The sequence below is a fragment of the Drosophila innubila genome (assembly GCF_004354385.1).
Source record: "Drosophila innubila isolate TH190305 chromosome 3R unlocalized genomic scaffold, UK_Dinn_1.0 2_E_3R, whole genome shotgun sequence".
Classification (NCBI taxonomy): domain Eukaryota; kingdom Metazoa; phylum Arthropoda; class Insecta; order Diptera; family Drosophilidae; genus Drosophila; species Drosophila innubila.
In genome coordinates, this window is record NW_022995380.1 from 22,210,769 (window position 1) to 22,222,918 (window position 12,150).

The following is a 12,150-nucleotide window of genomic DNA, read 5'->3' on the forward strand; positions in this document are numbered from 1 at the left end:
CATGCTTTTAGCACACTGTCTCTCTGCAATTTGATAACTCTTACTCTTGTCTCTGCTTACAGATAACCATAAATCATGAGGCTGGCGGCTTATTAATTTGCCTGCTGAAGAGCTGCCTCAATGCATTGAGCTTCTGTCTGGAGGCACTACCACCACCGGCGGCCGCAACGTTGGCAACACCATCCTCGCCAGCGTTGAAATTAATTGAAGAAATACTACAGTATTTGACCAAGCTCATAAATTATGCGCCCGGCGAGTGCGTTGCATGTCTGCGGCAACTGTTGAAATATTTATTTGGCCAAAATTATGCAAGCGAAGTGCAAAGGCAGCCCAATGGCTACCATGCCACATTTGTTCGTCCCTATTTTGCGGCCAAACGTGGCAGCATTACAACGGACGCGCCATTGTTGCCAGCAGCTTCAATGAACCCAGAAACGACAACAACAGCAACAACAGCAACAACAACATCGATGCAAGAACTAATTGCAATGGCCAACGTATCGCCTGCAGCCCTGGGCACGCTATTTGTGCAGGGCATGCAGGTGGGATCCCCGCCGGCAGGTGACTGTGTCCGGCTTATAAAGCTATTCGAGCCGCTGGTCATCTACTGTTTGACGGTGAGTTGCAATTACTAATTAATTTTAGTAGTTGGCAATTTGTTTGATTAAAAATGCGCAGACACAAAGTACCGTTCGCATGCATCGTTGTTTTATTTATGGCAAACATTTGCCAAGTACTTGTATTCATGGATGTCTCCCCCCTTTCATTTCCCCCTTTCCTAATTGCAGCTCTTTATGAAATCGAATTCACTGATACAGGCACCCATATTGAAGTTGCTATCACAACTGCTCGATCTTAATGTCACCTACAGCATTCTGGACTCGAAAAGCGTTATATTTGAACAAATATTAAACAATCTGGATCTCATTGAATGCGGCATAGATAGGTGAGTGTATTTTAGACCAAATGTTGGCCATTTTAATTTGAAATAATTTTTAAAAGTAACATGAAATAAATAATATTTTGTATGCAAATTTCATTAATGTTTAAAGCTGGTCAGATTTGGTTTCTTTTTTAAACAAAGCAAAATTATATGCTTAACTTATTATGCATTTTTGATAATTGGCTTAATTAATTCTTTTTGGTTATTGTAAAAGAATTTATTTCGGGTACGTTTCCAGTGCTTAAAATTGAAAAAAAGTATCTAAATTTCTAAATAAGTTACTAATTTTAATTCTCTTCCGTTAGAAATGCCTGCATTATTGTGCCGGCCGTGCTGCAATTTCTAATGCAGTTGACCCACAAGAGCGACCGCCAGTTGATAACCATACCGAAGATTATAAGCATTACCAACAACTTGTTGGCCAATGGAGCAGTGCGAGAAGTGGCATTGTTAGCTTTGAAAACACTTAGCTATGAGTTGTTCTTTATGCACAGTCCAATTGAGAAGAATCTGGACGATGCTTGCGAGGATGGGGCAGAACTTGACAAGTGCCAGAGTCCGCTGACCGTTGTGGCCACACAGGACACAAGGGAGGCATTGTTGGTGCAACGGCGCGAATTGGACACACAGAAGGAAGTTGTTCTTGGCATGCTGGAGAAGTTTATTGATGCACGCGCTGTTCAGCAGTTGTTGGCCCTGTTGCTGCTATACGAGCGTAGCATGCAACAGCTGGATGCCCCCGCCTATCTGAGTGCACAGGATGCGAATGTCGTTTATGGGCTGCTCTGTCGCTCGTTCGGCTCGGGACAATTGCGATTGCACACATTTGGAGATCTGCGACTGCTCGAAAGCTGCTTTCGCAACAATGGCAACTATGTGTTGGCCGGCAGCAAGGAATTTCTGCAATTGCTGCAGCTATTTATTGAACAGGTGAGAAAAGCATGCTGCAAGTAGCTTCTCAGGATTTATTTCATAATTTTTCTAAGCGGTTTTAGAGCTTGTTTCTTAACTAAAATATATATATAAAATGTCTGCCTGAATCAAAGCTTCAAAGGGACAAGTTGTTGCGGTGGTAATATGGCAATCAATATGTCGACACTTTTCGAGGCATTAAATTGAGAAATTCTACATCTGATGGCATATTTGAAATAATGATACATAGTATAATGGGGCACATGCACACACATAAATACACAGTCTGTCATAGAACTGCTTATAGTATTCACACAGTCTGTCATAGAACTGCTAATAGTATTCACACAGATTGCATGTTATCGTCTTTCAACCCATTGCAAGCATGAAGAACAAACGAACGATGACAATAGGAACAGAATTTAAATTGAGCTTATTGGCATTAAATTTCCGTTTATTGTCGTACAACAAATGAAATGAAATACAGTTGGAGCAGTTTTTGGTTACTGTATATTAAACTTGGTCTACTGTAGCTGCCAAAAATTCTTGTACCAGATTCATACAAATATTACCTTACATATATAGATTATAATTATCTATTATAAAAGCGTAATTCGATATAGCATACTTGTATAAATCAAGAACTTTCTGAGCATTATTTACAGAATATTCATAGTCAAACAATTGTACAAACTCCCCATCAATAATTTTTTTCATTTTGTAGCCATAAATCCGTGTACTTTGCCAAATTAAATAAAGATATAACAATGAAAGTAACGATATACTAATATTGTATTTGTTAATGCAAAATAACCAAATTTAAATTGCATTTAATAATTGTGTTTATTTGTATTTTAGCATAGTTTTGTACTTAGGAAGTTGCTAATATCAATGAAGCAACAGTTTTTATTATGTATTTAGATGCATACAATTTTTTTATGTTTTTCACATAATTTTAGTAATTTGTCACACTGTGCTGGCTCCTAAAGTAGGCAATGCAAATGGTTCATTTAACACTCAACGCATCAGTAAATGTTGTGTGTGTTCGTGGTTGTTGTTGGCTGGTTGGCTGGTTGGACTGATGTCTGGTGGGTTCATCAGCGATTTGTCATTCCGCCCGTCCACCTGTCCGTCCGTCCAGCGCGGTCTCCTGCTTATTTGCATTTACATGCACACGAATGCACTTTCCTGCTGTTGAGCTGGAGGTTACAATTTTTTCTCTCTCTCTCTCTCTTCTTTATTTTGCCATTGCTTCGGTTGTTGTTGTTGTTGCATGTGACGCCGTAGTTAATGTGGCACATGTCGTATACGTGACATTTTTAATACCTACGCTTCAACGCCGCACATTTTCAACTATTAATGCGCATTTAAGCTACACATGCATTAACTGTCGGGCTCCCAGACCGGGGGCCATATCGAAGTTTGAGGCAAAGCAACAGGACACACGGCAGCAGGCGCCCGTTCTGCAGTTGCAAACGAACTTAATTACACAGTCCCTCTCTCCCTCCTTTCCCCGCGCTGTCTCTTTCTCTGTTTATAGGCAGTCGATTGCATTTAAAGCGTTTATCTTAACTCAGCCGCTTGCCTCAAGTGCTCGACTCTCATATCAGTATCATATCGTTTGATACATTGGCATGCATCACATGTCTAACGTTTGGGAACTATTTGCCTTGCCTCTGCTTCCTCTTCCACTTCCGTTTTCCGCTCTATGCGCCCTCTTTGAAATATATTTCGTTTGTACACTTTGTTGGCGTTTGGCTATTCAACTTCATTTAACTTGTAATTAAATAGCACGGCTTAAAAACTTGAACCAATTATAGTTTATTTAATTTGACGCTGTGCGAGCTAAAGGATAAAAAAAAATTCAAGAGTGTAATAGGCATAAAGACTCGACTAAACTATACCCTGCAACTTATGCAAATTATTATTGATTAAATGTTCTCGATTTTTTATTACTTTATTTATTACTCCACGGCCAAGGGATGTGGACAAAAATTTAACTAAAAATTATGCTATGAAAGTCTTTTGAAATCAAATACATAATTTTTATTTTGTTCATTCAAATATAATGACTTTAGTCGAATTTTTATTAAATAATACAAAAGTAATGATTACCATTGATGAACATTTTTAAAAATCATTAAATACTCATTACTGTGTAATTTTTATATTATAACTTATATTAATCACGTTCCCTGGTAAATCATGTTATTAAGTTTGATTCTAAAAAAAAATAAATTATATAAAAATTATGTAGGCTCTCAGCTTTGATTGAAATTGTAGTATACTCCATTTGATGATTACAGAGTATTAATATACACCGCCCACGCACTTTTTGCCAACCAGGTGGGCATAAGTAATTAAGTTGGGCAATGAGCGCATAAGTCAATGCACGACTGGCTGAGCAACAGCCTTACCACCTCCCCTAACCTTATTACCTCCCAACCATCCTCCCATCCTGGCCAAGTCATGGATGTGGGTGTGTGTATTTTGAGGTTGGCAAAACTTTATGGCATCAACATTTTAATTGAAATTGAAAATGCGCCACAACTTAAATAACATTTTGTGTGTAAATATTAAAAAAAAAAGAAAAAAAAAGAAAATTGCAAGTGAGAAGCGTTCAGAAAAATGCTTATTTGAAATTTACTGCCAAGAGGCAGAGTATGAGGAACAAATTTAATTGCATTGCATGTAGTACTTTCTCTCAGTTAGTGCTAGGTGTGTGTGTGTGGGTGTGTGTGGGTGTGTTTGTCCTGGGGTATCCTTTCTAATTACAGCCGGAAAATATGTTGATGTTGTCGCTCGGAACTTTGTTACTGCAATTTATGCAAAAGTTTCACACTTTGCCGCACTGGCGACCAAACCAAGCATCTATCTGTCTCTTGCACTCACTCACTTGCTGTCTCTTTTCTTTGCACGTTTCTTTATTGCAGGATGTGGGCAAGTTTGGTGATTTAGCGCTGGCAATGATTACGCTGGCAAATGTAATCCTTAAAACTGAAGAAATTTATCTGTTGAATCACATAAAACTTTATTTGAAAAATAATCCAACGGCCGCCGCAGCAGCCGCCAAAGCAGCAGCAACAACAACTACTACTGGAGTGGAAAGGATACAGTGGCAGGATGAAGCACCTTCGACATCTTCGGCAGCTGCCGCCGCCAGAGCCGCCACCTCATCGAGAGCCTCCTCGTCCCGTTCCCCGATTAGTGAAATTAACTACTTTGCCAAAGTTCTGAGCGAGAAGCTGCTCGGCTGTCTGGATGCTGTACTTGGCACTGACTCTGCCCCTGGCTCATCGTCCTCTGTCGCTGGCCACGCCTACTGCCAGCTGGCCTCTCGATTCGTTAACGCGCTGCACAATGTTTGCTGTCGCTCACGGCACAAGGATGCGCTGCAATCAGTTTTTCGTTTGGTTTTGGCCGAATCTGAATTTCTCTGTAAATACTACAATTTACTGCTGATGAGTGTCGAGGGTGGCGCCGCTGGAGAGGCCCTGGAACCGGTGCTCTTGGCCTGCCTGCAACTATTGCTCTCCATGCGTATGCTGGAGCCCATGGTATTGTTGGCCCAGGCGGCAGAGTTGCCGCTGAAGTGGAGCCTGCAACGTGCGATGCTGGACGAAGTTTGTCGTGCAAGTGCGGTAAGTGTGGGATGACTGAGATGAGGGATGCAGGGGTGAGGGGGATGGGCTATGTACATTAGTTTAATTTAAATTTGGCAGTCGACAGAGGCAGCTGATTTAGCCACTGGCCATGCCCACAACTATACTAACAGACCCTCCGATCCTTTGCCAGCTGACAGTTGTCGTGCTCGTAATTTTGCGGTTTACCGCGTCGGGTTCGGTTTTCGGTATTCGGTTTCCGCTTTCCGTTTTCCGTTTTGGCAGTTTAAACTGTTGTCTGGTTGTCTAGTTGTCTGGCAGTTTAAAGCGTTCGCTCAATGCAGCGCATAATTTTAATTGATTGCCACTCGAACATGCGCCACTTGTCGTCTAATGGCCCAGCTGGCCACGCCCCCTTTCCCTGCCCTTGGGATGCCGCCTCTCGTAAACGCAAATCACAACCGACTAATTGCAGGCACACGATTGGAGTCCGCAACAAGTGCGCCGGCTCTGCGATGGCAAGTATCTGAATTTCCTAATTGCTGACCACTTCGAATTCCTTTGCGAGCTCTGCCAAGTGCGTCCCGAGTGCGGCTCATTATTGCAAGCGTCGCTGCTTCGCAATGCCTCCAAGTTGAATAAGGTAAGTAGAAGGAATATTTGCATTACAATGGAGTCAACTCCCTTTTGCATTTCCTTTATTTCAATTCATTTCACGACGCAGCACTCGATACACAGCATCTTGCGTCTCCTGTGCCGCCTTTGCGAGCATCGGGATTCAGTTGGAGGTGGATCTGGCGATGGTGATGGCGATGTCGGTGCACCTTCCTCGTTGCAGGCCCTACAGCTGCTGAGTCGACTCCATCAGTTGCATGGCGGTCAACGTGCTATGCAGTTGCCCATGGAGCGACTGGCACGACGATTGGCGGCCCAAAGCGACCCTGCGGCCAGGAACGCCATCTATGAGAGGCTGCTTCAAGGCGAACTCGCCGGTGATGACGACCAGGACGAGCTGCGTACAATGCTGTAAGTAAAGGACACCATTATCCATTGAGTGCTGCGACTCTTGGCAGCTATTTAAATCAATTATACTCTACATTGAATGAGGACTTTTCATAGTATTCTTTAAGCTTAGCTAGTCATTACAAAAATATTTTTATATTTGACAAATTTAGAGTGTATTTAAATACAGAAAACTATACTCTACATAACGATATAATTGGTCTACGTATCCGTCTGACTAATAATGTGCTTTATTATTCATTTCTTTCCAAACGAAATATTTATGAGGTTCTTTTATTTGCCAATATTTAAGCGACTTCAGATTGGGTTCAAAAAATATTATAATATTTTATTATATCAGTTGTTTTTCAATTTTAAATTCAATTTGTTAACTTCAGATAATGTTTTTTTTGTATAATTTTTTTACGGTCTCAAAACTTCGCTGAAATAAAATTTATGACATTTAGTAAGCTTTAAAAAAAGTTGAAGAATTTGAAGCATTTTAATGAAGAGTTAAGTTTTCAGAGTATCTGCGTTCAGTCTACTTTACTTTAACTGAAAAACAACCCTATTTTATTTATATTTCGCTGCATGCCATTACAGGCTAAAGGACCTTGAGTGCCCGCAGGACAATGGAGCTGCCTCGCCGCCGCGCATAATTGATGAGAGCTGGCTTTTTGGTCAGGTAAGTGGATCTCTCGTCCACTTGGCACAGCGTTGGCTAATTTATGGCCCCGCTTTGAGTAGTTCGTTTTCTCTCAATTGCTGAATCGCTTTACTTTTTCATTGGTCTTGCCTCACAGCTAATCAAATTTGCCACACAGCATGCGGATGCGCCACAACAGCAACAGCAGCTGATGCGTTTGCTGCTCGACATTCAATCGGAGGCAAAGTTGCAGCGATTGTTGCGTAGTCTCGGTTCGTTGCAGGAGTCGCGTCTGTTGCGACACGCACTGGATGGGGCACTGTCATCGATGGTGGCGAACTTTCGGCAAAAGTGCATTCAACATGCACCGCACATTAACTACATGCAACTGCCGCCGCTGGCGCGTGTCGCCTGTGCGTCGCTCATGTCACGGGTGTCGAATGCAAAGCAAATCGATGCAGACGATGCGGAGCAGTTGCATGTGGCACGGGCACTGACCACGTTGATGCTTGCCATAAGGAACCTCGAGCAAATGGCGCTCATCTACATTGATGCCCGGCACATTGAAAAGTTTGTCGGTGAGCATTTGCTGCGCCAGGAGCAGCTGCCATCGATGCTCTCTTATATGCGCTGCTTGGCCAACGCCTCGAGGCAAGTGCTGCAAACAGAACATGGTCTTGCCACTGACCAGGATGGGTTGAACGTGCTGTTTGGCTGCCTCGATGCGTTGTTGCAACAGCCACGTATCTGGTGGGCACTCAACTCTAGCTGCGATGCTGCATTGCGAGCTGAATTGCTGGAGGTTGTGGTGCTCACAGCACGCCGCATGCTGCAGGATACAATTTTCTATCAACGACATCGCCTGCATGGTGCACAGTCGGCACCCCAGGCTATTTTCCTTGCCAAATTGATTGAAACGCAAATTGATATGGAGTCCTGGCAAAAGGGCTCAGCTGCCGATGAATTTGGTCGGCAGGAGTTGGCCCAGTTTCAAGTGCCGCTGGTAAGTGACATTCCATTGCGCATTTATTAGGCCCAACTTTGTAGCTTTAGCTCTGCATCTTACTCTACCTCACTCCACTTAACTTCACTTCACAGTCGCTTATCGCCTCCATTGGCACCTCGTTGTTGCGCACACACGAATTCTATGCCTATGCCGTGACGCCCTATGAACTCATACAGCAGCAGCAACAGGCGACAGCAACTGTTGCCAGCGGCAGTGGCAAGTTGCCCACAATACCAGTAGATAGTCTCAGTGATGTTGATGTCCTGCGTCAGTTTGTCAAACGGTAAGTATCAAGTCACCTCTTGCTAATGCTAATTAACTGCGTCGGTTTCTGATGCTTGTTAATCAAAACGTGCAGAAGTATAATAACTTTGTGTCACTGTATGTAAAAGGCAAAAAAAGAGAAGACAGCTCCAAACTCAAAAACTAATATTCTTGATTAGCCTTAAATGCCGAGTCGATATAGCAATGTCATTCAGTATAAACTTGCTGATCGAAAGGAGTTTTTATTTTTTAAATTAGTATTAAATAATTATTGTATTTTATTTTATTTATTATGTTGCTTGTGATTGATTTGATTACTGCGAAGATACGAAAAAGAGAACACATCTCCAAACTCAAAAACTAATATTCTTGATTAGCCTTAAATGCCGAGTCGATATAGCAATCTCATTCAGTATAAACTTGCTGATCGCAAGGAGTTTTTATTTTTTAAATTAGTGTTAAATAATTATTGCATTTTATTTTATTTATTTTGTTGCTTGTGATTGATTTGATTACTGCGAAGATACGAAAAAGAAAACACATCTCCAAACTCAAAAAATAATATTGTTGATTAGCCTTAAATGACGAGTCGATATAGTAATGTCATTCATATAAACTTGCTGATCGAAAGGACCTTATAGCTAAAATACCGAAATTTTTTAAATTCGTGTTAAACTATTATTTTATTTTATTTTGTCGCTTGTGATTGATTTGATTACTGTGAAGATACGCTTAGCAAGTATCAAACTGTCGAGTTGACTCCACTGTGGAACACACGTAAGTGTGTTTGTTGTGCTCACCTTGGGTCACTTCAGTTATGATTTTGTCAATGTTTCTGCCCTCGGCTGACCATCAGCAGTGTATTTACAACAACAAACGCAACGACAACAACAACAACAGCAACAACAACAACAACAATTGTTGCTGACAATGGTCTGACAGGCTTGACGAGTGCTTGGCAGCTGAATGCAGCAATGAGGATGAGAATGGGGTTGATTTTGAGTTGGAGAATGTTGATGTGAATGAGGACAACCGCAACTGGAAAATCATCAGCATGCTATGAGCTTGTATTAGATGCAGTCGCCTGTCCTATCTCTATGTCTGTGTGTGTGTGTGTGTTTGTGGTGTGTGTGTGTGTGTGTTTGTACTTGTAAGCTGTCATTGTCATCGCAGTGCTTATGTCTGCTGTCGGTTTGTCCTTGGCTGAATGTTGCTTGTTTGTCTCGTCCTTGCGGGCTGACAGCTTCCACATCGCTGCTGATGTGTTGCTGTCGCAGTTGCTGATGTTGATGCTGCTGCTGCTGCTGTTGCTGTTGCTGCTGTTGTCATTGTTTCCACGCGAGTCGTCATCATTATGCTGAATTGTCATCAGCCAGAAATTGGGTGGATAAATAAGTTTGTGTGAGAGTATGCATCTCTTTTGACCAGCCTAAAAGTTGACTTTAAAGTGCAAAAGCGCAATCATGAAAACCACAACAGCGGCATAAGCAACACAGCAGCAACAATCGCCGAGCCACGCCCCGTTCAGCCCTTTGGCGGCTACCGACAAAATCCCCTAAGGGGCTGACAGAGCGGAACATCAACAGCTCTATTAGATGAAACTGTGACGTCGACAATGATGATAATGACGATGACAACGACGCTGTGACAGTCAGAACAGTGCTGTCAGCATTTAAAGAGCTAAAATAGTTAATTTAATATTAATAAAATAGCAAAAAAAATTTCAAACATCCAAAAAAAAATTAAATTATTACTTTTTAACGCAAACTGTATTTTTTCTTCGTCATCTTTTTCAACTATAAAATCTCTGCTTTCTGCAATTGATAAAATTAATTTTGCCCTGGCACAATCTTGAATAATTAATATTTTCTGCCTTAATATATCCAAATACTTCCATTACTTGTGTAAATTTTTATTTTAAAAAATTAAACTAAATTTTAATACACCCGAAATATATTATTGATTTTCTTAATGATATGAAATCTGGCAAACTTGTCGAATCAGCAAATATCTAGTTAATAGTATTTTTTTAATTTATAAAATAGTTAAGACTAGCGATAAAATAGCTAAAATGCCAACACTCAGCCTGCGGACTAGACAGACATGTGAGTGGAGAGATGAGAAGCACTTTAGACTCGAGCTGCTGTTGGGAGTTTTGGTTTGAAGCAGCGCAACGGAGGCAGCCAGCGATATAAACAAATTATGAGCAGTAAAGTGAGATAAATGCATGTGTGTGTGAGTGTGTGAGTGGGAAAAGCAAGAGGAATCAGTTCGCTGCTTCTACACATAGTTGCTAATTGCGCACAAACCGCTGAACCAAGCCAACGGCAGAAGCAAGAGCAACAACTGTAACGATTTTAGCCAAGTTTTGTCATCAGCTAACTGCAATATGCTGGCATTTGACCTTTCTATACATTTTTAAGCCATAGCTTGGCAGAAAATTGCAGCCGACGGGCAAACAAAACTAATCAGTAGCTAATTTGCAGTTGTTGGCTTTTAAATATTTAAAATGTGCAACTAATTGAATTAAATTTGCAGCTGACTTTATTTAACACACATTTGCTAGAGACCTTCGTAGTTTATGGAATTTCTAATACAACGTTTGATTACTTTTGTTTATTGCCACAGGCTATCCATTTTTGGCTATACAACACGACAGCAATTCGAGGAATATTTTATGACGTTTCTGCTGCTGATCAATAAACTGTACGATGAGCATATGGTCGATCAACAAGAGCAATTTCAGATCAAGCAGGTCTGCCTGCAGGCCATTATGGAACTTTTAACGACTTATAAAACTTTTCCCATTGTCGGACATGGAAACAGTCAGTTCTTTCACACGACTCGTTGGCAGCGCATCAATTGTGACACCATTAGGTAAGTGTGTGTGCGTGTGTGTTCTCGGAAAAAACAGAAACGAAAAACTGAAAAATTTATGAAAATTCTAATTAATATTCAGCAAAGTGGGCACGAAAAGTTTTTAATGCGTAAATAACAAAAAGCACAAATTAGGATGCCACCAACAACTTGTGTGTGTTACCCTTACAGACTAACAAACTATTATATATCCTGTATATCTTCCACGTGCTAGTCCACGTGCTCCCTTCCTCTTTTCCTCCCCTTCTTGCCAACCAAATGCCTTGTCCCCCGACGCATATTATTTTTTGGCAATTACCGAAAACTCGACAACTTTCAAAGCACAACTAATTTGTTAACATGCGTTACCTAAAACAATTTGAACAACAAGTTTTTAGAAGCTTACCAACCAACTACAGTCGCAATACAGTAACGAGGATGCGCGCTTGAACATATTTTTTGTTATTTTACCATTTTATCATCATTTAAAATATTATTTTTTTTTTTTACCATTTTATCATCATTTAAAATTTTATGCATGCATAGAGTTTTTTTTTTCAGTAATTATAACCAAGGCTGCAAACCTCCTAAACTTTTTTAAAGGCTCTGTTCGGCGGCTCGAACCATAGAGCAAGACATCGGTTCGGTTCGCGAATTGGTTTATACACCGAATCATTTCTTTCTCTAAAAGTTTTGTATAGCTAAAGCTTTGATTTAAATGGGTATTTTAAAGTCCATACACTTAAATGAGTCGACTTTTTTAATTAAGACATATGCATATGCATAACGACTATCTAATACCCTGTTTTGCACCAGTGGATTCACAAGTTCCTGAGATTATCTACATTTAATTTCTGCTTGTTTTATTACATTTTTGAATTTGATTTTATTTATTGACAACTATGCTTTAAGTCTGTTT

At 40.8% G+C, this 12,150-nt stretch overlaps 1 protein-coding gene across 1 annotated transcript in view; it reads left to right on the forward strand.

Moving 5' to 3' along the window:
• Positions 1–12,150, forward strand: part of LOC117789567 — a 49,824-nt gene that overhangs the window by 24,673 nt on the left and 13,001 nt on the right. The window contains exons 13-22 of the mRNA XM_034628600.1: positions 63–617; positions 789–946; positions 1,249–1,873; positions 4,789–5,496; positions 5,933–6,100; positions 6,182–6,483; positions 7,063–7,144; positions 7,263–8,108; positions 8,204–8,394; positions 11,004–11,252. Of these exons, the coding sequence (XP_034484491.1) occupies positions 63–617; positions 789–946; positions 1,249–1,873; positions 4,789–5,496; positions 5,933–6,100; positions 6,182–6,483; positions 7,063–7,144; positions 7,263–8,108; positions 8,204–8,394; positions 11,004–11,252 (3,884 nt within the window). The remainder of the gene's footprint in view (positions 1–62; positions 618–788; positions 947–1,248; positions 1,874–4,788; positions 5,497–5,932; positions 6,101–6,181; positions 6,484–7,062; positions 7,145–7,262; positions 8,109–8,203; positions 8,395–11,003; positions 11,253–12,150) is intronic.